Genomic DNA, 27,504 nt, shown 5'->3' with positions numbered 1-27,504 from the left:
TTGGCTTTCGAACACTTGACTTGTGTTGCACAAAGTTAAGAGTAATTTTATGAGCATTTTGCCCTTTCTAGAAAACAACCAGCCATTAGACACTTATGTTGTTTTGAAAACAGCTGAAATCGAGCAGTTAAGTAACTTCAGCCATGTTGTAATGAGTAAAGAGAACAATGCATGTGTTCTAAATGGTTCTCTGGGTGTAAATACCTTTCATTTCTATGCAGATAACTTGATCACTGACTTTTTGTTGGGCTGCTCTTCTCTGTATACGTCCATCATCCAGGATTTAGTTGGAAAATGCATTTAAAAAAAACACTGATGAGGAATTTTAAAAATCACAAACCAGCAATAAGTTCATGTTTTATGGTGAAAGCCTGTTTTCAGTCATTCACGTTGAGCTGAACTGCTTCTTTGTGCAACCTAAGCAACACACAATGACATAACCGAATGAGCGATGTGGTTAGGTAATACAAGTGGACGGTGTTTGCTTCGTCATGATAACACACACACACACACACACTCGCTGGCGGGTCTTAGGACATGATGCTCCACATTGACCCAGTATTGTGTTACTCCTTCCATTACTGCTGACTAACTCTTGGTCTCTGGCTTGAATGACAGCAGCAGGGCGTGTGGAGCTGAGCAACGTCCGTTCGTGTCAAGTTTTCTGGCACCGAGGAGCCTGGGAAATCTGGGCCAGCTGAACCCGATCCCTGAAACGGAGCCTGGCGCTGCTGATTCGGGCGTTACACGTCCAGCAGCGTGTGGCGCTCTCAGGCGAGAATGACCTTGTCCGCACGAAAGGTCACGGAGTGCAAGGCCGTGATGCAAACGAGGATTTAACTGATTCAAACCGTTACCTGATACGGTTTAATATCTACGTCATTTTCAATCATCAAACCTGAGCAGACGAGCTGAACACCATCATACCAACACATTAAAAGTATTCCAAAAAAAAAGTATTTATTTCACGCCTCAGTTACAAAGCAGTTTTGTCACAAACATCACATTTAATTAATGGAGACATGCGAATTGCAAATCAGTAGAGGTGACACACCCGAAGCAACGACAATGCCTGCACAACATCACACAAACACGGCGGCCATCTTGACAGTGACCTGAGAGGGATGACCTGCAACACCTCTTTCTCATTGGTACAATGTCACACCAGAGGAGGAGCACCACAGGTTTTTGTTTTTTTTCTACTGCAGAACTGTGCAGGTTCTGCAGCCGATTTAGTTATCGTGGACAATCGGAACCAAAACGACTGAAGCAGGAACTTGTACCGAGGATGATGTAAACACACAGCGCCAGCTCTGAGAACAAAACCACATAAAAGCTAAATCTATGAGTAAAACACTTTTTTTCTGGATTATCAGAACTATTAACAAATTAATAAAAACGTCACAGGAAGTCCTTTTTTTTGTTTATTTTACATTCTGCTTTTACCAGCTCACTTTGAAAAATATATAAGATAGCTAGCAACTTGACTGTTGAGCTGTGAATTATTAGCACCTCAATTATGAAAGCACCTTTATAAAATCATAAAAGCACCTTTGGCCCAGCGGGGAATTGACAGTCGGACATGATCATCTTCTGAAGAGGGAAGGTGCACATTTTGCCTTTTGTTATAATCTGATTTAGGCGTATGCATGTTTAGACTGACTCATTGTCACATAAAACAAATGTTATTTAACTGATAACAGAAGCATCAGGAGTTTGCTCTTCAGTATATTCACCAAAAATAATATATATATTTTAAGTCTGACAGGCTTTTGTGCTCAGTTCAACATGAATCAAACATCTTCCCCAACCTCGAACACCTCCAACAGTCCAACTGGCTGCTCTTTATCAGTGTTCTGGGTTGTTCTCCTGCTCACTTTCCAAGCAAAACGTTGCAAAGACTAAAATAGCCGGAGAAAAAAAAAGTCGACCCAGGTTCGTCTGTGCTGAATAAAATGTGCTTGTTCAAGTGGTCATGGGAGCACTTTGGTTTCTCAGTCTGTGGATGGCTTTGTACCAGTATTTCATGAGGATACGTCGGATGTGTCCGGCCCTGGTCACGGCCCGCAGGTCACGCAACACTGTCTTTGGACTGACCTGAGAGAGCAGCGGCCCAGCAGCTTCAGCTTGTCACAGAAGCGAGAGGACATGGTGTTCTTCTTACAAGCTGGGCCTGCAAGAGACGGAACAAGATCAAATACAGTTAAACACTGCAGTGGACATAACATGTAAAGTTAAGTTTAATCAGGTTAATTCTAACCAACACACCCCCTCCCCTCCTCAAACCACTGCATGTGTGTGTGTTGATGGTGAATCTGCTTCTCAAAGCTCTAAACCAGACAAACTGCTGCATACGAACCTGCATTTGTCCTGCATTCCTGCATATTGCACTTCCTGAGTGTTTCTGGTTTGGAGATCTTCTCACAGAGGCTGTTTGGCATTAAAGCCGAATCCTGCTCACTTTCACAGCTGACTGCACGCTGCTGCTGACCCCCGCCACAGCTCACGGAGCACTGCAGAGTCACACACACACACACACACACACACACACAGGGCGATAATTTAGTCCAAGCCTATGTTTATTGCAACCCTAATTATTTATTGCAAAAAAACATTTTAAAGAGCTCCTGAACGGGCAGCGTGGGACTGACCTCCTCCCAGTCCTCGGTTTTCCAGCGAGTGCAGGGCTTTAAACTGCACGACTCGGTGCTGTTCGGCCTCCGTGTGGAGCTGCAGCGGTGCGGCTCGGGGCAGTACACCAGCCGCTCCCTGACACCTTCACCACAGCTGCCAGAGCACTGAGGGAATAACAAGGATTTAAAGTGGGTGTCTGCTATCTGCTGAGAACAAAATGCATTCTCTCTGTATTTGCATCTTTATAATAGGAGACACACAATATTAACAAATTAGTGATATTAGCAGCATTAACTGTGTCGCTTGGTGAAACTTATACCAGGTTGTAAAGGTGTGTTGCTTTTAAAAACAAAATGACAGAAACTGTGAAAGCAGAAAGAATTGTTGCCGTTCCACTGGGAAACTTAAAGTCATGGTATTTTGCTTTATGATCGCTTTATTCGACATGTCTCACTTAAAAATTCAGCAAAAAATGAACCGTTTGGTCAAACAGAACCTGTAAAAAAACAAAAAAATTCTGAGCTACTCGGCGTAAACAGGAAGTCATTAGTGACTCAGCTGCCATCATTAGTCATATGACAAAAATTCAGAGACTTCTCAGCTAAACTGTGTTAAAGCTGCAGGTTGTGTTTGCACAGAGCAGCAAAAAAATGCACGTTATAAAAATATCTAGAGTATGTAGAGCCACGATTTTTTGTACATTTGGAGAAATGTTGTCCAGGTTGATTCAAGTTCTTTTCAAATTTTTTGAAAATGAATAATCAAAGAAATTCCACTATTATTTTTTCCTTTTTTTCTGATTTATGACATTATAACTGCCACATTGCAAAAGAAAGTACATTTCTATCTACTTGTAGATTTCACAGATATGCAGGACTTTATATTGCAGTGAGAAAATAGCCCACAGGAAGTAAAAATGTCACAGAAGTAAAAACATAAAAAATAAAAAAGGCAGAGAGTCAACAACTTATGCAAACGAAACACAAATCATTCCCCTTCCATTCATGCTGGACGCATTCTGGAAATTTCATTTTTAAAAATTAGGCAGCTTTATTAAAAGTAATGATAATTTTCACCATTAAAGGATCAGTTCCCTAAATTTGAAATAAATAAATGAAACAGAAATCTTGGGGATGCATCTCTCAAAAGTTATGCAAAAAACAAAACTACCCAGCAAAAGAGATGAAACAGAAATAAACATAAAGATTATACCAAAGGTGTAAAGAATATTCATAGGAGTGTGTAAAGCTCCTACCGGTCCCCAGGGTGACGTGCTCCAGGTCATACAGGACCTGTGGGGGCAGGTCAAGGAGCTGAGGGGTCGGCTGGACACAGTTTGACAGTGGAAAGGTCTGAGAGGACGTTTGCTCTGAGAATCGACGCACTGGACGTCGCGGTACCTCCTCCCCACCAACATACAGTCGTTTGGGCACTGAGGAGAACATTACAGTGCAATAAATGCCTCAGAAACAGATGACAAGGAGCAGCAAGCGCACCGATTTCATCATCTGGAAAAGCAGCGGGATTATAATTAAGTATTGAGTGTAATTAACAAGTAATAAGTGTAATTATCAGATTCGGTGACGGGAGGAAATCTAGAGTTACTCACCTTGCTCCAGCTGCCGCTTTGCCAGGTGGCGCAGGGCTGCAGGTGACAGGTACGCGCAGGCTCAGGTCTCTTCATGCTGGCACAGTCCTCGTCCTTCTGGGAGCTGCACATGACCGAGCGCCAGATCGCCCCGATCCCGCATGTCGTCGAACACTGAGGCAGGAGAGGCATTTATTTTAAAAACAAACTGACTAATAATATTATAAAGCTGATGTTGTAGGAGCTTCAGAGACAATAACCAGAACATTTTGATATGAAATTGGTTTTGCAGGTTTTAGTCTGATAAAAGTAAATCCTTGAACCACTTGTTGCTTTTTAATCACAATGTCTGTGATTAAACAATTTTAAAACCTTATGGTATGCTTTGGAAATTGGTACATCATGTCTGAGAGTCGTCATGAAATGTCTGCACCCACCTCGCTCCAGTTTCCCACAACCCAGGATAAATCCAAGCTGACCGGCTCTCTGGCCATCAGGTTGCTTTGGTCGCTCCCCGATCGCTGGTTTTGGCTCTTGGAGCGTCCGCCTTTGGACCTGGAGGTGGGCTTTTTAGACCGAGTCGTCGAGCTGTTTTTCTTGGGCGTGACGGCGGGCTTCTTCAGTTTCACAATCTTCACTGTGCTCGACGCTGCAGTGGTGAAGAGTTTTCTCGCGGTTGTCGAAGGAGCTCGCGTTGTGTGGAAGCCGGCTGTCGACGGGACTGCGTGGTCCCTGGACAGAGGAGTGGTCAGCGCGACCCGGTGAGTCCAGCGGCTGTTGATCCGCGACGTGGTGTGGGGGCTGGATGAGTAGTGAGTGGTCTTTGCCCATGTTTCAGTGCTGGTGTGTGGTGTGGAGTAGGTAGCTGTGGTCGGAGCTCCGGTCACGTGCACGGTAGGTGGAATTGTTTGTAAAGTGGGTGTGATGAGTGTGTGCGATGTTAGCGTGGTTGATTTAGGAAGTCTTCTGTGTGATGCAGCTGTGGTGAAAACATCCAAATCAATAATCCTCTCCACTTCCGTCTTCTCCGTCCTCTCCTCGACAACGTAGTCGTATCCTGGAGTGTACATCACCGCATTCGGAGTGCTTCCCTCCTCTTCTTCTTCCTCCCTCTCTTCTGCCGTCTCCTTCTCCACGACGCCTACTTTCCTGTCCTTCTCAGCAACATTGGATTTAGCAGGGAAAACTTTCCCTCTCTTATCCTCATTCTTCCTCACCATAACATTGAACTCATAATCATCTGCGTCTATGATTTCGGGGACTGTGGTTTCAGGGATTGAAAGGGATGTGGTGGTCGGGATGAAAACTGTTGTAGTTGTTTTCTTGCTGGCGGTGGTAGCAGTCGTAGGGGCGGCTGTGCTGCTCACGGGAGCCCATGTGGGTGAACCAGGAGGCTTGGTGGAGTTGGTCTTAGGCGGGTAAATGCGGCGATATTTAGGAGGAGGTCCCGGTCGCCTACGAAGACTCGAGTTAGGGCAGCTCTGCAGGGCGCACAGGGACCTGGACCTCGGCTTGGTTGTGAGGTCGCAGGTCTTTTTGGACGGCAGTGCGCATGTGACTGTGCGCGATCGAACGCCTCCACCGCACGTGACAGGACACTGCAGGGAAACAGAAAACGAAACAAAGGGTGGTAATGGAGTTGGTGAGTCGTGCTTTGAAAGTGTGATCTGTAACATTAGGTCAGGAGAAGCTACGAAGTCAAAAACAAATCATAGTAAAGGGCTTACATCTTCCCAGCTGCCCACAGCCCACTCCTGTCCACAGGGCACATCTCGGTTGCACGGCACCACAGGCTTGGGCTTAAGGAGATGCTTGCATTCCACAGGATGGAGCACTCTTTCCTCTCCCGAAACTGTGCGGACGCAGAGAACCGTTCGCTTCCTCAAGCCGTCTGATCCACAGGTGGCTGTGCACTGCTGCCAACCCCCAACCCACCACCTGAGGGCACGAGAGTAGACAGGAAGAGGAGGTGAAGAGAGAGACCACCGGCAATCAAACAATAAACGGGGAGACCGTGGCAAGTAGACAGCGTTGTTATCTTTTTCAAACACTCAGCAGGATGGAGGATTATTTCAAATGTTTTGTAGCACTGCCAGTACATTACCGGAGTTCCAGCACCAAAACCAAAAGAATGCCGTTTACCTTGCTCGGAGGAAAACACATGTTTTTCTATAAAACCCTTTTTTATTCTCCAGATAAGCCAAACCTGTCAAACTGTGCAAGAACTTTGGATAAACTGAAAAGTCTAAAAAAGACAAAATGGTGATTTAACTTTCATCTCTTAGTTGTGATGAAAGAACAAGAAAACAAGACTATTAATGTGAGCAGGCCACTCTAGAAACCCATTTCAGTCATAACCAAAAAGGTACTGAGGCTCCATGACTTGCCCAAACAATTGTGTCATTGGGTAACTTTTCAATGTTTAATACAATTACAGCGTCCCAGACAGGTGGCGAGGACACATTATCTGTCTGAACACTGACTGATTAGGGAGAGAAAATGGCAGCTTTCTACTTTAAAACCAGCCACAGTATTATTTGTGTATGTGAAGAATCTAGTTGGAACCACAGTATTTATTGTGAGAGAAGAACAGACGTCTGATTTGATTTTACACACCTAGCAGGACAATCCATGTTCTTGCACTTTCGGTGTCTGTCCTCTGGACGGTCGTCTGGGTCACACAGTGACTCATCCACGACGCCCACATCCATCTCAAAACAGCGCACAGGCTGGTGCTGCTCGCCTGAGACGGACCAAAAAATGCAGAAATGAACATCGTGATCCAATCAAAAATGGTGGAATCCTCCTACTACATCTGTAATATTGACGAATGAACCCTGACCTAGGCCACAGGTGGTGCTGCAGTCCGTCCACGCTCCATGTCTCCAACTGTAAATCGGTTCAAGGACCTCGTTTTGGGTCTCTTTGGTCTTCTTGATGACGTACTCAAACTTTAGACCTGGATTCCTCTCCTGGAACAGCAGCTGGACAACCACATGAATGTATTTAAGAATAATTTAAAAGACATTATTGATAAATGTAGAATAAAGCAGGTAACAGCAAATAATGTGGCTTAAAGCGCAGATAATTTTAAGATAACCTTTCACTGATATGTCTAAACAAAACCTGTTCAACCTCTAGGATGGCCTACCTGGAGCATGACTGGCTCTTTGGTGGGTCCCGGGGCGGTGAGGTTCTCCATGTTCCCGCTGCGCTCGTAGAAGAACGTCGTCCCTCCGGCCTCGTACTCCCCGTTCCACTGGATGATGTAGTTGCCGTTGAGGAAGTACTCCTCGGACCCCACGCTCCTCAGAGCCAGGAAGTTACCTGCCTCCTCCACTTCCTTCACCAGGATGTCCCGCGCCCCCTCAGGTATCACCCCCACGTCCACGTACCCTGGGAGAGTCGGGGAGGGGAGTCAAAGTCACACCGAGGTAATGGATGGCCCACCATGGCTGCTGCCACACTCACATCCAGACTACCAGACAGTTTCTCTCTGATCTTTAATAGAGGGTGGGCTCAGTCTGCGGGGGTGGTTGGCATGTGTGTGTGTGTGTGTGTGTGTGTGTGTGTGTGTGTGTGTGTGTGTGTGTGTGTGTGACTGTACGTATTCGGCGTGGGGGGCACTGCCCTGTCTCTGGTTTTTATTGTGTGTGGATGAGGCGGGGGGGAAGGTTTGCTGCATGGGGGGAGGACGAAAGCAGCAATGAGTGGGTCTCTGGAGTTTAATGATGTTTGTGGGAAGGTGTGTGTTTCTGTGTTTGTGAAAGGAGGGGGAGGTTTGCCCTTGGTCTCAGCCTTTTGAAGTCGTACACATCTGGGCCGGTTATCTGGAAAGGATGCTTTGCAGCGAGAGAGGGGAGAAAGGAGGGAAGGAGGGGAGCTTTTATTGTTTTAGAGCCTCTTTCTCTATTAATCTGTCTTCGCGGTATGTTGATTTAGCGGCTGAGTTATACTTTTCCAAGCACAGTAAAAGCAACCATCTTTAGACAAATGCAAACACGGGCCGTGCAGACACACACATGAGCGCACACACACACACATATCACACCCGCCAAGTGCAGCAGGACAAACAGCTGCACAGTGTGGACAACACGGCTGCCATGACAACAAAGAAACAACACAACGGTAACGTAATGCTAACGAACTGTCCCGAGATGACTTTCCGCCCGTAGACATAAATTTGACTTCTTCGCTTTTTCACACTGTTCTGGTTGCTACATCAAAGCTGCGCCTCGCTAACAGCTTGTCTGTTTTGCGTTACCGAAAATTTCATAATTGCATGATTTCTTATGCTGAGCTAATCCAATTAGTTTCCAGCTGGACGAATCTCCTTTTGTGTTGCGCTCACCAAAGCCTTCTCCTTCATCAAACGACTTATAAACTGTCTCGCAGCTTGTGCCATCGCCCAAACAGACTCCACAGCGATCCTCCTCTGCATTTGAGTCGATGCCATAGTCACAGCCTACCTCCTACAGATAACACACACACACACAAAACACATAAAAACACATCACAGGATAATTGAAATTTACACTGAAATCTCTTTTTTTGTTGTTGCTGTAGTTCCACTGCAATGTGTCACCCTGTCCTGCTACAACCACCCGCCCCCCCTCCGGTCTCTATTAGTCTCTTACCCAGGCACACTACCTTGCACACTCCGTTAACACAGATGTTTCTGGAGTTGTTGTTCATGAAGCACGGCGTCCCATCCGTCACAGTGTCGAGCATCTTCTCGGAAAAGTACTGATTCACTGGTCGGCAGTGCAGCTCGCAGGGATTCACTGGTGGCAATAAGGAGGGGGGGGGAGGGGAAGAAAGATTAGACAGTTTAATTGAAATAAAAAGCTGATTATGAGTAATACTGACTGTCTCATGAACTAATGATAAGGCATGTTTTGTCACAGAAAATCCATCTGTAGTTTATTTAATGTACTTTCTCTTGTTTATATCTTCACTTCTGGCTCTTATTACGTTTAATATATGTTTTTATTGCAAAGCAGTTTGTTTTTGAGCTACATAAATAAAGCATATTATTATTATTATTATCTCATGAATCACATTATAGTTACTGCCGATAATAACAGTGATTTAAATACACAAAAATGGCACAAAAACATAATAGAGCTTCAGCAAAGACAGCGTGTCCCTGCTCAAGTGCAGCTCGCAGATGCATCGCCGACGGCTTTAGAGCGTAAATGCTGCCCCCTGTTGACAGGATAACACAATTACATTTACTGATTTCTGTCTTGTGTGAAGAGGGATGAGCAACGAAGGTCTGTCTGCGTGTCCCTTTTGTGTCTGAGGTTTTAAGCACTTACGTGGGTTAGCCACAGGAATCCACTGGTAGAGCTCATTGTGGTAAGGCACGGTGTCAAACTCGCTGCACAGCATCTCTCGAAAGGTGGGCCTATTATTCCGACAGGGTTTCGTGTTGCAGGTCCGATAACGCTTTCTTTCGCCGGTGCAGTATTTGCCTCCGAACTCTGGTCTGCGGAGGATTTGAGTCGGTCATTTTATTTGTACGATACAGCAGCAGCGGTGGAGTAAAGTGCACCAAATATCCAAAACAGTGCTTCATGGCTCTTACTTAGGGTTGTTGCATTCCCTCTCTGCCGACTGAACTCCGGTCCCGCAGGTCCTGGAGCAGTAAGACCAGGTGCTCCACGGTCCCCAGCCTCCGTTCACTGTCTCTGGGAGCTTACCGACGATCACGCACTCTCCGGAGATACACCACTGAATGAGGAGATGATGGGGAGATCATTAAAACAACACCTGCTAACCATCCCCCTTTGGAAATGAACCTGCAAAGCAACTGAAGTCACTCACCTTCTCTGGTCCACAGCGAGTACCATCGATGGGCGAGTCCAGTTTGGAGCGACAGGAGCCGTTCACCGAGCACCAAAGGATCTGGCAAACATTCTGAAGTCGAGAAAGGCAATGAGAAAAGACTGTTCCCTACAGGATTTCTGACATTTACCTTCCAGCTGATGCACAGCACTCACGTCCACTTCAGGGCAGAAGGTGGCGTTGGGACCGTACTGGAGCTGGCACTGGTGGTGGGTGGTGTATCGGACGCCGAGGCGAGCCAGCGGGGTGGTGAGGTCCCTCTTGGAAGGACGGTCATCGAGACAGAAACCCCAACCGCGGCTAAGACACACAAACAGAGACGTGATACTGAACGTGACCTTTTGAAAGAGATGGAAAAGGAACGCAGGGTGTGGTCACAGGGAGATTCCCGTCAGTGAAAGGAAAAAAGGAAACCTGAAAGTTCAACAGAATGAGACCTGAGCAGGGAGACGTTTTAGAGAAACGGTTGCTTGATTCAATTCCTAAAAAACAGCAAAAGTTGTCAGATGCTCCCCATGGTGATGTAAAAACGCCGGTATTTTCTATTTTCTAAAGGTAACTCCTCTAATAGAGTTCGACAAATACGACCTCTGACTTTGCAGCAGCTGGTGAAAGTGTTGTCAGACAAAAATTCACCACTGACACTCTTCAAGAGGAAATAATGAAAGTCAAAGCAAACATTTGCAGATATCTGTGCGAGAGGTGGCCGCCCTCTAATGTTCTTTTTTGGCTCCTCTTTCTTTTCCGCCAGTTGCTGGATTTTCTTCTTATAAATTGAGGCTGCTTGACATATTTGCACTCTTTGCTTCCCTTTCAAAAAAAAAAACAAACTTTGAGTGCCACGGTTTGCTTCATGTAAGTGTTTTTGTAACTCCAACAAGCACCACACCCGTTGGATTTTTTGGGTCTTTTTCCACCACCTCCATGCAAATCTACGCCAGCATATCCGCTTTCTCTGCATCTATTCGGCATTGCAGGGTGCAAATAACTTCCAATGTCATCGCTGATTTCCCAATCCGGGAAATCCACACAAGTCTCACATTCCTCACAAACACAAACTGTGTTAAAACTTCATGAATCATGTTGTTTTTTCTTGATAAACCCTCTGAACCTAAAGCAGTTTCTGGGCATTATTTGTTCCTGTCACATTTTCACTGCAACATGAAGTCCAGCACTTCTTTGGAAATGGCACAACTGTCATCAACTAAAATCAGAGAGATCTCAAAAATGTCTTTTGTGCAGTATGGTACAGTCATAAAACCATAAATCATTAAAAAGGAAAAAACTGAAGTTAGATTTGTTTGATCATTTAATCTACAAAAATGGGGAAAGAAAGGCATCAACAGGTACCACATTTGACTCACAGGCTTTATCAATACTGGAAAAAGGTTTCACATGCCACTGATATTTAACTGCTTATGTTTTCATTTGTTTCCGTACCTGTGTCCTCTCTACTCTGAAGAAACACACAACTGTCAACCAGCTTTCTAACTATAATAAAGGACAGAGAGTTTTTTGTATTTTACAGGATTTCACTTGGATTCGGTTCAGCTTTATCACAGAACTGCACATCAAGTAGGTCAAGAAATGTCAGAAAGCTCAAAATCTCAGGATTCTCTCTGATTTGACACTTCCTGGCTCAAATAAGTGGTGTGAATTTGAGGTTTTTCAGAATAAAAGCCTTACTCGAGGAAGCGGGTGATGTATTCCTTGGAGCAGGAGGACCAAGTGAGAGGCGAGCTGTCGTACATCAGCTGCCTGGACATGATGAACGGGTGTCTCCCTTCCAGCTCACAGTCGTTCCCCTGGCCGTCATGATGAATTCCAAAGCTGTGTTCAAACACAATCAACACGACATTTACGATATTATCTTTAGGCACAAGAGGAGTTTCACGAGCACTGGCAGCGTTCATGCCGTATGATCTGCATGCATCATTCTAACAGTCAGTTTCTGGGCTTATAGGAAACCGTTGGCTGGTGCTGGTATGTTCAGAGCGACAGCAGTACCTGCACACTGGCTTGTCAGGTGGTGATCAATGCCAAAAACAACCCAGACGTGTGAACATGTGTTTCCTAATTTGAAGCAGTTAAATAGACATTTGACAGACGTGTATTTGCACATGTCTTGTTCTTATTCCGTCATTTTCAGTCAGTAAAAAGTGGATAATTATGCTGTTTTATTTTATTATTAAAAGGATGTTACATAGCTAATTTGTACATTATATCAGTAGCATAATGTGTGGTTTGGCCTTGGTCCATGTGTTCAGGTTAAATGAGGAAATCAGTGAAGGTACTTTCCTGATTTCCATTTTCTCCTTCAGTCATACAGCTCCAGCAATTGTAGGTTAAATCCAAATGAAGCCTGGACCAAATCTCAGTTTATATCCACAAACCAGCCTCCTCTGACTAAACAAAAACAAGATAACCTCCCGTGTCACTTTCATCTAAAGTCAAAAACAAATCCAACAACTCTGTTCTTCTAATTTCACCGTTACTAAATGATCTCCACCCACAACAACAAGCCTCTCAGGTATCTATCGTTTGTTTGTCCAGTTACTGGATACTTACTCATTACTTGCATACAGCCAGTTCATTAATGGGCCGATGAGCTAATGCAAGATTTTATGACACGACTGTACATGCATATCCTCTAGAATCATGGGAACAAGGCGCTTTCTTTGTCATGTCGCCTATTGTTACCGTATTTCATTATTTAGGATTTCTCAACAATTACAAATGCTCATGCACATGCACACACACACACACACACACACACACACAACACACAAACACAACCTGTGGCCCATTTCATGAGCGACGGTGAAGGCGACAGGCAGTCCTGAATCCTCGTTGATGTTGCAGCTGCGGTGAGGTTGGCACATCCCGGACAGATGAGACAGACCAAGAGTCTCACAGGGTTGGTTCATTCCTGCACAGATGTCTTTCCTGAGGAGGGAACGCATGCAAATTAGGTGTCATATCTCTTCCATAAGAGGGGGTTTCATTTGATTCATACATGCACATTCGTGTCCCACTTGCCTGGTGACCAGCACGGCCACGTCGTGATGAGCCGGGTGTGTGTCGCTTTGGGGGTTTAGGTTTTTCTGCCAAGCACAGAAACTGGCCAAGGTGGTGTCTGCATGGTGGACAATCTTCAACCCTTTCTGCAACAAACAGCACAGTTAGAAATATATAATAATCCAGCGTCTTTTGGTTTCCTGGGGGGCTGCAAGGTGGCTCAGTGGTTGCCTCGCAGTAAGAAGGTTGCCTGTGAGGACACTCGGGATCTTCCTGCGTGGAGTCTCCATGTTCTCCCCGTGCAGCGTGGGTTCTCTCCGGGTTCTCCGGCTTCCTCCCACACAGTCCAGAAACATGTTGAGGTTAATTGGTGATTGTAAATTGTCCGTAGGTGTGAATGTGAGTGTGCTTGGTTGTCTGTCTCTAAGTGTAGCCCTGTGATAGACTGGTTACCTGTCCAGGTGAACCTGCCTTCACCCTGAGTCAGCTGGGATAGACTCCAGCCCCCCATGACCCTAGTGAGGATGAAGGTGTAGAGATGATGGATGGATGGATTCCTGAGACTAAACCTGTTCTTTTTCAGTTGTATTGAATTCTTTCACGGCTCTGAGTGTAAATAAGAGTTTTAGAGCTTTAGAGATGCATCACCTTCAGAATGAGGAGAAGCAGGTCATGACTTCCAATGTAACTGGTTTGTCTTCATTCATTTTTTTTTGTTTGTTTTTTAGAAAAACACGTTTTCCACAGAAGAGGATTCTAAGAAAAAATTGTGTTCTTCATGAATCTTTCAGCAAAATTCTGTTGAATCAGATGCTTCATAGCTCAAGGGAAGCAAGCGCCCAGAGGACAGGAGGGGATGGAGCGCATTCATATATTCATATCTGTTAATGGTGCTAACAGACCAACATTCTGACTCTATTGTATCTTCATTATTAAAATAAAAAGACACGAGGTGAACTGATTTAAACCTGGTAAACCAAGAGAACACAGGACATTATCCAAGTTTTGTCGTGCCTCTGACACGATGTGAACCCTCTGGCATAATGACTTGCCTGGTTTGTCGTGTTTCCTCTTGGACAGGTGTTTATTCTGCTAAATTCTGCACATTTATCTCTGTGACTTTCAAAGAGGTTTGTGATCCTTTGTTCCTGATAAGGTAGTGATACGACCACTGACACCTTTGGATTTATCGTTAAATAAAGTGGAACAATTGTGAAAATAATGAAAAATGTTAATTTCATACAGGCTGTGGGGGTTAACTCTTTCAGTTTGCGTCATGTCTTTGTCCTCTCTGGCTCTCATGTTTCAGCCCTACTGTGTCTACATCAGTCTGTTTGCACAAACTAGGTTAAGAATCCATCAGCGCGCTCCACTCCCCCCTTTGTCCTCTGGATAGCGACACGATTCTTTGCAATGCACGCTGAGAAATGGGAGGATTACACAGTTATCCAGTGTTGCTGGATATTTGACTGATTTAAAGTCCTCTGGGTGTTTCGATGTTTGTCACACTTATCTCAGACAAACTTGGAAAGACTGATACAGTAAATCCAGCTGAGTGTGCAACAAGCTGTAAGTGGAGTCAGCTGTCACGATGGGAATGTGTTCCTCTTGTTCAACATTTAAAGCAAGCATTGCCAAAAGGAGAACTGCAGCACATAAACATTTCTTTAAGACTCCTTTCAGATTACCTCTTCTCCTTGTAGCAGAATGAGACGCACCAAGATGACATGGATGGCGTTTCCGATACTGGCGTCGTGAAAGATCCCAGCCACCTGTCGACGTAGAGATCAGTCACGGCTACAAATACTAACAAACCTATTGAAGAGTGAGAGCAAAATCAAACGTGAATTCAAACCATGTTCATGATGGTGAAGATGTAGGACTCCACGTTATCGCTGCCGTGGTATTCGATGAGTTTGGAGTCAGCCACCACCATGGTCTCCACCCATCGCTCCCTGCTGACCGAGCGCTGCCAGCGAGACCGAGTCTGGTCCTCCCCCCTCTGCTGCTCCCTCTCCCATTCCTCCCTCTCCTTCTCCACCTGGACTGAGTCACTTGGGGCATCTAAAGCGAGGATAATGGAAGACATTACTTGCAATACACTCGTGGCTTATCCTTGCCTGACACAGACAGAAAAAAAAGGCATGCTGACTTGTGCACACACCTACAGTATCGTATTCACACAAACTGAAACACACACACCTCGAACTCCACAAGGGCTGGGTGTCTTTTTGGAACCAAGGCTGCGTTTTTTCCTCTGACTCTCTGCAGTAACTCTTGGATAGACGATGTGGGGCTCTGGAGCCTCTGCAGGATCAGCTGGAGATCTCTGAACAGGTTCAATAAAATAGTGGCCCTCTGGCAGGGAGAAGAAGCCTCTCTGGGGGAAATAGAAATTACACTCATAAATATGCATCAAGTGGAAGAAAAAAAGACTGGGCAGAGCAAGTTCAGGCTTTGATCAAACATTTCCTCTGCAATTAAAAGACATCTGACACTCTGACAACCAATCTCTGTTATCTCAGTCATTAGGAAGAGGAGGTGCTCCTCAGTCACAGATCCAGACTGTCATTAATTATGACATTTCTGATCCAAGAATTGTGCCAAATGCAGTTTTAAATCTCAACACATTCTCAGACGGTGACTTAAAGAGAAAAGCTTAACAAGCATGTGTTTGTGTTATGACATTTATGAGCAACAACAACACAAAATATGGCGTTTTAATGGTTCCCTCGGTAAAAAAAGCGAGAAGGTAGACCTCCCTCTTTTAAAGCCTGCAGAAAAGGCCACTCCACAGCAATTTCCATCTGAGTGGAAACTATCATTAGTCAACACATCTGAATACGAACCTTTCTCCTTCCCTCGGGCACATTCTCTGTCTGCCGCGGCAGTAATACAACTACTTCTTCCTAAGTATGCTCTGCGTGTCCTTACTGGTGCAGACTATTCACTTGCTGATGAGCTAGGTGTGCTGCTGAACACACACAGAGACACACGCCCTCCTACTCCAACACAACTACATGAAAACATGCAGCACATGCATGCAAACACACATCAGCGGCTAATCTCAGACTTTTTCTTGCACAAGCATCGGGGAAGTTGCAAGTTTGTCTTCATTAAGGTGTTTGGTTATGGGTTTTGTATCAAGCTGCGACCAAACATGCCCAGACGGTTCCAGGATGAACCCTTCCCTCTTTTGTTAAACCAACTCGCAAAAGAAATAATGAGAGAGCTGAAAAGTTCTTTCAAGAGCCGAATGAATGGAAAGAGGAAGGTGTGCATTTGTACAACCAAGTAAAGAAAGAATCTTTTCTCCTCTTCAGTATGGATTGCACATGAACAAATGCATCCAGGAGACGAAATATCAAGAATTCTTAGAATATTATTGTTCCAGGAGCCAAAGGCAGATGTGAAAAATTAGGCCACGCAGTGCTTACAGTTTGGCTAGCTGTGGTTCCAGGGATCTACCCTGCTGTTTACTGCAGCTCTAAACTGTTCAGCTTTCTGGGTCACCCTGACAAGTTTTACATGTGTTTCTTGGAAGAAAAAACCATCTCCAAGCACATTCATCCAGCAGTCTGCAGCGCTCTGATTGGTCACTGCTCCATTCAGGGAGTTCATAAAGTACAAATCTGGGGTCGCTTTGGAAAGACCACATTACCCCACCTGCTACGAGGAGTGTCCACCAAGTGAAGCAGAACTGCTGTAGGATAAACTGCTCAAACAACCACTAAAACAACAATGACAGGCTTGGATACTGTTCTCCAAACTGAGATTAAATAAAAGATTGAGAAAGCGTTCCCCAGCACTGATTCGGACTGTGGCCTTGAGCCAGAGCTCCCAGAGCTGCGGTGGACTCATCTACAAAGCATGCACGCTGATATGTGGACGGTCAGCTGGGAAAGCTTCCCAGAGGCCCTGTGCAGAGGAGACTCAGCTGATTTCACGGCTGCTGTATATCTCATACGAACGCTCTGCTCGACACGAATAACACATCTTCAGGTTGTTGTTTTTGCGTTTGAAACATGTCACTGCAAAACAAAACACATGCGTTACAGGGAGCTTCTTGGGTATCGTTTGCTGTCATATACTTTACCATCATTTCCTGTATGTATTGCTGAGAGTTAAACTTTAAGTGAGTCCCGGCAGACAAAGGCAGGTGGCTGAGTGCAGATCAACCAAGAAGGAATGCTACAGAGAGGCCCATCCAAACAGTCAGACCGTTGCGCTGCATGATGAGGAGCATACCAAATGCAGTCCTACTGTGCAACGCCGCCTGCGAGGCTTTGCTCGTACAGTGTGGTTATGGTGTTAGGTGTGATCCTTAAATTACCGTACACAGATCCTGTGTGATGTCTCTGCTCAACAACCACAGACAACTTGAAAGGACACCGACTAGGATTTGGTTTCTAACAAAAAAGAAGAATTATTCTGGCACAATTTCTGCTCTGACTCCTTAATTCTCTGCCGACTGCCTCAAACTGGAGTTCGCTGTGCACTTTCACCACCTCTTCTGCCTCTGCCACCTCCTGCTCCTCTCCTCCTCTTCCCCATTAATCCCCCTCCTCTGACCCAGAGGAAGCATGTTGTTTGGGTGTGAGGTGCCAGAGCCAGGGGAGGTTACCATAACACAGGTCTGTGTTCTAAATACATCGGCCATGTGGAACTGCTTTACTTCTGTTTCCTGCTTCTGTGGGTTTTGGAGTGCAGGCCAACTGGGCCTGAAATAAAGTCTCTGCTGTTACACAGCCTGTGGCCTCACAAGTGATTAGTGGGACACAAGGAGAGGTGGGGGCTGACGGTGCTGCAATGTGATTAATCACAACTATTCTCCAGCACACAGACGTGCACTTATTCCTAGACAACTGTTCCTTGATAATTACAGGCTTCACTACACTTTTCTTTCTTTTCCTGCACAGTAATAATTCCACCTGTGAGCTAATTTCTTCCTCAGGGGTCAAAGACATTATTACCATTTTTTTTTTTTATCAGCATAGCGCAAAGAAACATTCATTTAAGTGAGGAAAATACCAATATAATAGCTCTGAACCTGCATGTTCTTGTTTTGCGTCGTGCCTGAGGGATCATTGAAGACTCCTCTGAGAGAGCTTCGGCTTTGCTCAAGTTGATGATTTTCCCACGAAAAAAAAAAAAAAAAAGGACAGTGAGAGTATTTTAAACCCAATGGAGTTTGTCCTCTTGGTCTCATGTGTGCAGTAAAAAGTGAAGATGAAGAGTAACCTGCATGTTGTAAAGATATAATGTCGGGTAAATATAGCATAGCTCGCTGCAGCGAAGCGAATGCATCCTTGTTTCTGCAAGAGGCGCGATGTTAAAACGACAAGAAGCAATCAAGAGGCATGATCCTGCTCTGTTGGCGGTTCTGTGTCTGATAAAGCTGCGACAATTAGTAAATGACTTGATTAGTGCATCAACAGAAAATTATGGAAGCTATTTTGATAATTGATTTAAGTCCCCAATTAAGAAAAAAACTGTTTCCAATTTGTCTTATTGTGGAGTAAAATTAGCACATTTGGGTTTTTCTACTGTCTGTTAAACAGTCAAAGATGTATGATTGCATCACCTTAAGCTTTAGGAAATGACGGGATATTTAATTATTGTTGGAAGTTTTCTTAGAGCGAAGGAATAATTGATAAATCAGGGAACTTATTAGTTGCAGGTTTTTTGTTTGTTTGTTTGTTTTCTCCAGCCTGCTCTTAATTTAAAGATGACAGATCAGATTGTAGACGGTGCAACCATCTCAGCTGTGTTATGCACAAGGTGATTATTTTAACACTTTTGGAAAACTTCTCAAGTAGAATAGATGTTTTGATTGCTGACATCAGCAAATCTGGAATCACTGATGGTTTTTATTCCCAAAAAAATCTTTGTAAAACTGTCATTTAATGTTGTGTTTCTTATGCTTTCGTTTGTTTAGCCCTCAATAGCTTCTCCTTTGTGCTACGTCAACAGATAATTAGCATGGATGTATATTTCGGCGCAGACCCTCTCTCTGCTTCCTGAGGCTGAATGACCTCCACAGCAGCTGGAAGGATTTCACTCCCACATCTGTCTGGCTGAGCCGTGCTGTTTAGTGGTCGCCGTGTGGTTTTAGCTGCAATAAAACCTTCTTCCACAGAACAGAAAATCAGTGTAATGGATCATAGCGGTTTGCGTGGTAGGTTGGGGGAGAAGGGGCAAACTGGGGCATTCGGGTATTCCAAGAAGAAAACTCCTCCACATGCGATAGTTTGGAGATACGTGGAATTTATAGTGACGCAACACATTCTTCCTTTGAGGATTACTGGAGAGCATGTAAAGTGGGTCACGTATAAATTATGGCACCGCTGGGCAGGCCGTCGGTTTAGTCTCGTTGTTCTGACTCACATGCAACAAACGAGCTGCATTTACAGGATTTGGCAGGAAGAGGCAGTGCAACCCACACAAACATAGCAGGAGAGGCAGGAGGCAAGACCCTGCAGGAGAGGAATTCCTGCTGTGACACAATCAAACATGAACACTGAAACATTCTTCATGACTAAAAGTGACACATCCCATCATCTCAGAGGAGGGAAAGTTCCTCCTCTCCGACATCCTCTTCCTGTTGGTGTAAAATCTGCTGTGACTATTATTTGATGAATGAAAACTCAGAACCTCAGCAATCACAAACTCCTGTAGACGTGTGCATATGCGGCATGTGTCTTTTTATACTTCAAATCTGTTGGACTGCTGCTTGGTCTTTCTGCTGCCCAGCTGTCGTCTCTCCTTTGTAGTTCTGAACTACTTGTGTGATTAGAAACATTACAGCTCAAGTTTAAAAAAAGCACAGATACACAGAGCAAAAGGTATGGCCATATTTCCTGTCTGTCCACATGTCAAACTTTTGCTATTCCACTCTATAAAATGTGCCAAAGACTATTACTGGAGCTCTCTCTTAGCGTAGAACAAAGGCGGTGGAGGGGTGGGGGGGTTTCTGCAGGAACAGACAGCGATGTGAAGGGTGAAAGTAAAGAGGAAAACATCTGAAAGACAAAGAAGACGGAAAGGATCTCATGGCTGGCTGAGGAGCAGCAGCCGACAGCGGGTCTGCAGCACAGTCCCTCTGCAAATAGTGTCAGGAAATCTTTGAAGAGCAGACTAACAGACAGGGCACTGTCGGATGGAGGGCTTTGCGTTACAGCCCAGAACCACATGCCAGCGTCCACGGGGCGATGCCACCTCACCTGTGCATTAACACCACTTCTCAAAGACCTTCAGAGCAGAGGTATTCAGCACGAAAGCTTGGCAATCTAATGAATGAAACTGAGGTTAAAATCGACCTCCCCCCTCCCATCAAACAGTGTGACACCTCACCAGGCCTTTGCAGGTGCTGATGGCAGCGGTTCCCAGCACATCCCAGGCTTCCACGGTGCCAAGTAGGTGGCAGGAATTCCCCTGAGAAGGACGATGCTCAGTGGTGTTGGCGCTGCCGTTCCTCCTCTCCAGGATGTAGTCATTTGAAACCAGGTGATTGTTTGCAGTCAGATTGAACATTAAAGCTCGACCCTTGTAGTTGACCTTGTAGTAAACCTGTCTGTCCGCAGCCAGGGGTCGCAGGTCACGTCTGACTCTCCCACCCTCAAAGTGGTGGGACAAAGAGTGGGAGATGAAGCCTCCATCAGCGCTGGCTTTCACCGGGTGGACAATGGACACATCTGACTGGGACAAGTGACCTGCACAACAGAGAGGTTCTTACAGTTGTGAAGCACTGATTTCCCCCCTTTAGTGCATGTTGGTATTGATGTGCATTTTCCCCCCATACAAACTTTTTCACTCATGCACTCAGTCAAGAACATGCACAGCAATGCAACTTGTGCTTTAACTGCACCACACTGACCTTGTTCTGCAAAGAAGGAGAGGAGTGAGCCGGAGTCAGAGAGCTCTCCGTGGCCGGCTGCCAAAATGAAAACAAAGTGCAGCAGAGAAAGAAGCGGGCGCTCCTGCGAACATCGCATATTTCATGAAGCCAAACTCAAAGCACTGGAAAAGAGTCCTCGGCATCGGAGTCCCAGTGGCGTTGGAGGGGACCTCTGCGATCCTGCGCTGCGCTCTGTCATGACATGAACGAGCTGAGAGGGGAAACATGCGCCGAGGAGCACTGGGAGCCAGATCATGGTTTTAAAAAGAGGGAGAAAGCTCCGTCTCTGCGGAGGACGGAGGGGAGGAGTGTTCTTTGGACCAGTGTCTACTTTCCTTTGCAGGAGCAGCTTCTGCAGAGGAGGAAAGCGTCGTGGATTTGAATAAAGCAGCCCGTCCAGACTTGTCTCCTGCTGCACCGGCGGCGCATCATTAAGGCGAGAATTAAAGGAAGGCTTCAGCTTTATGGATGCAACGCAGATCAGTGTTAATCTAACTGTGAAACTTTAACTGTCAAAATGAGTGTTTATGTGTGTGTCCACTAATGACAGATGTTTCAACACCTTAAGGCCATCTGTACATAAGTTCTTACAAATTTAACAGCTGCATTGTGAAAATGCGTAAAACAACCTGCAGGTGATGTAACTGTGTGTAAACTTGATGCACATCTATCTTAAAGTGCCAATGCACTTTGGAGGGCTTGCAAAACTCTAAAATATGTTCCTTTTTTTGTGCAGACGTTTAAAATGCAAACCTAAATGTCACACAATGAACAAACCCAGTGCAAACACATGCATTCTGAAGTTCTGTTTGACACTAAAGGACAAATATTGGTTCATTCCATATTGCTGGTGCAGATTTTAAACAGTGGCACCTATAGGGACTTTATCAGTGTTTATCAAATTAGAGTCCGTGTGCACTGAATTCAAGGAAATTAGATGTAAATACCTTCAAACTACACGTTCAGCCTGTGCTGAGTTCAGGGTTAAAGGCTTTTCTGAGCCCTGGAGGCCGTAAACCGCCGAGGTTCAGCTCTCCAATATTTATCCCTGCAGCAGATTTATGTGTGACTAAAAGCCCACGGAGACATGACACATTCCCTCCTGCGTTGTCTTGGTCCATGGGAAACACAGAGGCAGACAATAAGGTGAACTTTATCTGCAGTGTCATCGGAGCGTCTGTCCATTTATCTCTGCATCTAAAGTACAAAAGACGTGTGTGTGTGTGTAGAGATGTGGTTGTGGGCCGACAACAGATTGGTCCCCTGCAGTGTTTTTCGAAGCTCAGCAAAGGCTCAGATGTGAGTCAAGCGAGATTTGAATTACATTAGTTCTTCTAAACAAACCATTTTGAAGTCTTGCGCTGGCGACTGCTGGAAAATGGATTTTAAACAGGAACATACATATTTTCCCCAATCTCACAGAAATCTGCACTGGGGAGAGGTTAATTTTGGAAAACTCAAGACCCTGCTAAAAATAACATTGCAAACATCTGATAAGGCACAGAGTATGACAGTTCAGCTTTGAGCTGATACCCGCTGACCCCAGCTTCCCCCTCCCCTTGGCAGACAAACCAACAAAAACAAGCCTAATGGGCCACATTGGGGAGTTCCACCAACAGGACCCAATAAAAGCAGCATGAGTTGTGAGCGCTCAGTGTTTAGACTTGAGATAAAAAGCAGCTATTTTAGAAGTAACAGGCTCTGCTTTACTGGAACTAACACGCCCCGACTTTAAAGGACAAATGGTGTGTTGTTGACTGACATCTGGAACGTCTACCTGGTGTAAAGTCACAGCACATGGTTATTAACAATGATGTAAAGCTTCACTGCTGGCAACAGTTTTTTTCTAATTAATCAAAGTGATCACGTGTTTCTGAGCGAGAGGTCCGATTTTTAATGATGAATCGTATCAAGTTACACAGAATTTAACTGCTGCGGGCGGCCGGTATTGTTTCAGAAATTCCTCTTTGCCAAGTTGCCAGATTTTAGGCCAGAAAGCTCCCTGGATCGGGTTCAATCCCAGAATGAATCGGCCTCTTATCGTCGTCAGAGACATTACCCAAACTGACCCCCTTAAGTCCCCTGTTACAGTAATGTGCAACAGACTGTGAAATGTCTGAACCTGAAAAATAATCAGGACCTTTTGTTAGTTTTAGGTGGGAGAGAGAAGCATTAACACAGAGAGACTGGTGCCACATTCCTCATTAAGGCTTCCCTCTGTTGTGGTGAGTAATGTGTCTGAGGCATGTTATTGGTTTTACTGGCTCTGCAAAAACACTTGTATGCATCGCTTGCACACTTTATATTTGCATTAGGAAGTAGACCTCTTTTTTCTTAATTTTTAACTTCCCTCAAAAACTTCATCATTTTGTTCTAAAGGATCTCCAGACATTAAAGGCACAAGTGCCAAGAAAAACAAAAAACAAATGAGTTCACTTTAGTTTTTTTTTTCCGTTAAAAAAAATAAAAAAATAAAAATTGCATCAAGCATCAAACTTTAATCCTATTTTTTTTAAAATGCTTTTTTGTCTTAAAAGTATTTTACCAAAGAAACAACAGGCAGAGGCCTTAAAAAGTATTTGGGTGCTTAGAAATATATGGATTACATTGCACTAGATGAGAACAAAACATCTTTGCATTTCTTTATTAAATGATTGATGAGGACCCAAATGCAGACACCAGAAATAAAAGGTGAGCTTTAATCAAAAAGCTGTGACTAGATAAATCCAAAGCACGGAGAGCCGGCAATGCAAAAAGGTTAAAAACAAAAAACAAAACGTACGAACCAGAGGCAGATGAACTCAGGGAAGAACGCATGTTGGAGGCAAACAGGACAAAGTGACACAGGTGACACTAATCAGGTCAATGAAAATGGAGGGAAAAGAGGGACAAAGAGCAGCAGCTAAAAACACAAGCGACACAAGGAAAGGTAATTTCAAAATAAAACAGGAAGTAGCTGAAAATAGACATGAAACCTCCAAACAGAGAGACACAGAAATGAATCAGAAAACTAGAAACCAAAACCCTAGACCGCGACACTTCAGCTTGCAGAACTGCTTTAAAACATCTGGACAAGGAATCAGCGTGTTTGTGTAATTGCTCAGGTGAAAGACTGCTCCATGTTCCAACCAGCAGAACCACTGATGAGATGACACGGTTTTTCTCCAGGGCGTCCTGTCGCTGCTCTTAGGTCAGGAGTTCAAGACTTTCTCCTCAGTAAAATATTCTTTGTTTGCTGCTGAAAGATCCACTTCTGCTGCTGGGATATTATTTGCTTTTTTTTCAGTTTGCATCCAAAATTCTTCTGCATACTTCTTCTGCTAAATACAAATAACATTAATTAGCATCAGTATGTGATGATTCCACCTCCTTGCTTTTCCTCAGTGCATCCTGGTTGGAGTTTCTCTACAATAACCTTGTACAATCAGATCAATTAGGTTGAATTTGGACCCACATATGTCCAAAAGGTTCTGTCTTTATGTGCTTGTTCTTTAGAAAATTTGATCCATAGCTGTCTTTGACTTTAGTAATATTTCTTAGCAGTTTTGTGTAGTTTTGCTCAATACATTTTCCTTTGAATCAAGTGTCTATTTCTCTAATAACCTATGAAATAATCTGCTGATCTGCTGAAATACTTCTTGGGGATAGTGCATTGGCCTTGTGATGTGCTGACAGCTTGGACCTGGGATGTCCAGCCCCCCTGTGGAAGCAAATAGATGGACGTGTGTGCATGAAAGTCCACCTGTGTGCACGTCCCTTCCAGGCCACATGGGGGCGCTGCCGAGCTCCACCCGGTGAACTTTGTTCTAGTAGGAAATGGGCGTGTTTGTTCAGTGTGTTCAATCCTTGGAGTTGTTCCTCAGTAAGGAAAGGACATGGACTGACGTTTGACAGGTAAGCTGAGCTGGTGGAATCCGGTAACTGCAGAAAAGTAACAGAAATAAAGCCGTCTTTCATACAGTCCTGCTGTCTAGCTGTGGAGAGAGGCCTCTGACACAGTTTCTTACTCCAGGACCTGTTTGTGCTGGCAGTAGTGCATTCATTGTGGTCGTCAGTGTTTATGTGCTCTGTGTCAGTGATACTTTACAACTGTGTCAAGTGTTTCAGTGTTTTATTTAGTTTGTTGTCGCTCCCCTTGTTATATACCGTGGTTGTCATCCTCATAAGTTGCTTTGCACAGGATGGACTGTTCTTATCTGTGTCACGAACAATAAAATCACCTTTTTTTCTACAAACAGGACTGCACTACACCTGAGCAACCGGGCTGCTCTTCTATACCTCAGGGAACTAAGGCGGCGATGGAGGACTTCTGGGCCGGGGCCCTTTGGGCGCTGAAGGTTTGGCTGTACCTCATAATCGGCCTCATCATGGTGCCAGCCATGTTTGGATTCTCACTGGGCATCTCGGAGACCTACATGAACATCCTGGTCAAAACCTTAGAGGTGCTGTCACTTGTATTTTTTTCTTTATTTTCCTCCTGTATGTGCATGCTTTAAGCCATGCAGATATTCTGATGATTCATTGAAACGTGAATATGTCCTGTCTGTCCTCCTCTGCAGTGGGCCACGCTGAAGATACAGAGGGCACATGCAGATGAACAAACACTCAAAGCCTCTTCATCTAATGGTGGGTAGAAACCTGTGTGTCTGATAGATAGATAGATAGATAGATAGATAGATAGATAGATAGATGTTTGTCATATGAGCACTGTTGTCATATCCTTTATTGAGAAATGTGGAGGTTCAGGGACAGATGCGTTTCTCGCAATACTGGATTTCACAAGTCACTTTATTGCAAGTCTGGGCAGGAATGTTGCACTGATACGGCCTGATTTTCAAGGAGTACCAGATAAAAGCCTCATGGTGTGATTATCCCAGTGAGATAGCAGCTAAAATGATTTAATTCTAAAGCTCCAGTTGCATCGAGAAGTCTCCGTGTGGTACCGTGACTCAGTTAACTTTTATTGCAGGCAACAAGGTGAAGTTTCTCTGGGAACACTGCCTATCTTGCAAGATGCAATTACTCAACTCTTTATCAGTCTCTAAGCTACACAGGATGGTTTCCCCCCCTGCTGTAGCACATAAAGACATCGGCTTTGTCAGCAAAATGTGGCGTCTCCAGAGTCCAAAGTGTGTCAGTGTTACATTCGTGAATGTGGGTGATGCCTGCATGAAGTGTCGAATACACAGAGACAGACATTGTTCTAAAAGTTTTGATTAGGTATCGAATGCAATTTGTTGCTCTGGCTGTTGGACTTTGGCTGCTGAATTATCACTGAGGCAGACTTTTAACTTGTTCCAAGACCTGTGGAAAGTTAGATACCAGGCAGTGGGACTATCATTCCCTAAAACAGTTCTTGGGTGATGTCATGTATTTCAGGTCTAAAGGTGTCAGGCCATCTTTTAAGTGACAAATTTGTTCAGATAATTTCATTGGAAAGTCTTTGCTGTTATGACATCTCTTAATGCAACGTCTCATCTGGGCTGCTGCTTGGTACGCCATGCAGCACGTATGAACTGAGACCTGAATAGTTTAATGGTTTGGTTTTATTTTAATCATTCATTTGTGTGTGTGTGTGTGTGTGTGTGTGTGTGTGTTTTCTACAGCATTCTTGCAAAGCACATGTATGATAATAATGAATGAACTTTGATTTTTGCTCAAACCATTTAGTTTCCTATCACAGTCAACACAGCCTGAGGAGATACGGCAAACGCTCACTTATTATCCAGATTGCTGCTGAGATAATGATTGCTATCAGTGACTGTAAGTGGGTGTGTTTCAGGTCTCATCCAGAGAGAAGGTGGCTCTATGGAGAAAGAATTAGAGGAACTTAGACGCAGTCGCCCCAAACCGCCGGTCGGTGGCGATTTCACATTCAGCGACTGTTTCTATTTCACCCGGCGTGGAATTGAGAGCATCGTAGAGGACGAGGTAAATGTGAATGTATGCAAATGTTGATAAGTTATTTGTTTTGCTTGTCTGATTTTAAATATGTTTTCAATTGTTAAATGTAGGTGACCCAGCGGTTCTCCTCTGAGGAGCTGGTGTCCTGGAACTTACTGACTCGCACCAACAACCACTTCCGGTACATAAGTCTGAAGCTGACGCTGGTCTACGGCCTCGGCATCATCGTGAGATACTGCATCCTCGCGCCGCTCAGGTACACAGATACTGAATGGAGTCTGTTGATTAAGCTGTGAAGTCTATTAGTCTATGAGGGTTCTTCAAAAAGTTCTCGGTCTCACTCTGAAACAACGGGCGTAACTCCCATTTTGGGGCACAACTGTGAACTACAACGCCTCACGTGGCTTTCATCCAAGAAGGAATATAGAAGCTTCACATCAGTAGACCAAGTGCACTGAAGTTAAAGGAGAGTATGTTGAAAAATAATGCGAGAACAATATGTCTCCTGTGACGTTTTCTGGAGAGGCTGAGGACTTTCAGAAGTATCCTCATACTGTGTCTGAGTTTGCAAGTCACTTACAATAAGTAGTGCACAAAAACGTCACAGTAAATA

General features: G+C 44.6%; 2 protein-coding genes across 3 annotated transcripts in view; one reads left to right on the top strand and one right to left on the bottom strand.

Moving 5' to 3' along the window:
* Positions 1-941: 941 nt before the first annotated feature.
* Positions 942-21,213, bottom strand: LOC103359543 (ADAM metallopeptidase with thrombospondin type 1 motif, 12). Its single transcript, XM_008284936.1, has 24 exons — positions 20,967-21,213; positions 20,444-20,802; positions 15,293-15,470; positions 14,946-15,154; positions 14,779-14,862; positions 13,112-13,236; positions 12,869-13,018; positions 11,759-11,902; positions 10,228-10,372; positions 10,052-10,144; positions 9,813-9,958; positions 9,544-9,713; positions 8,873-9,006; positions 8,574-8,694; positions 7,374-7,618; positions 7,065-7,206; positions 6,839-6,965; positions 5,950-6,160; positions 4,660-5,820; positions 4,244-4,396; positions 3,890-4,066; positions 2,652-2,798; positions 2,360-2,513; positions 942-2,173 (listed from the first exon to the last, which is right to left on the bottom strand). The coding sequence occupies exons 1-24, from the start codon at positions 21,082-21,084 to the stop codon at positions 2,058-2,060; spliced, it is 4,809 nt and encodes a 1,602-aa protein (XP_008283158.1). The 5' UTR covers positions 21,085-21,213; the 3' UTR covers positions 942-2,057.
* agpat9l (1-acylglycerol-3-phosphate O-acyltransferase 9, like) overlaps positions 9,517-27,504 on the top strand; it is a 20,606-nt gene continuing 2,618 nt past the window's right edge. The window contains exons 1-6 of one of the 2 annotated variants that reach the window (XM_008284938.1): positions 9,517-9,528; positions 24,860-24,881; positions 25,226-25,429; positions 25,547-25,613; positions 26,770-26,918; positions 27,002-27,147. In XM_008284938.1, coding sequence (XP_008283160.1) covers positions 25,286-25,429; positions 25,547-25,613; positions 26,770-26,918; positions 27,002-27,147 — 506 coding nt within the window. In that variant the 5' untranslated portion in view covers positions 9,517-9,528; positions 24,860-24,881; positions 25,226-25,285. Of the gene's footprint in view, positions 9,529-24,820; positions 24,882-25,225; positions 25,430-25,546; positions 25,614-26,769; positions 26,919-27,001; positions 27,148-27,504 lie in introns of those variants that run through there. The other variant, XM_008284937.1, reaches the window with a different exon arrangement.

The sequence above is a fragment of the Stegastes partitus genome, unplaced genomic scaffold (genome assembly GCF_000690725.1).
Source record: "Stegastes partitus isolate 25-593 unplaced genomic scaffold, Stegastes_partitus-1.0.2 Scaffold380, whole genome shotgun sequence".
NCBI classification, from domain to species: domain Eukaryota; kingdom Metazoa; phylum Chordata; class Actinopteri; family Pomacentridae; genus Stegastes; species Stegastes partitus.
The sequence above is the reverse complement of the archived record's forward strand: the minus strand, read 5'-3'. Positions and strand labels throughout refer to the sequence as shown.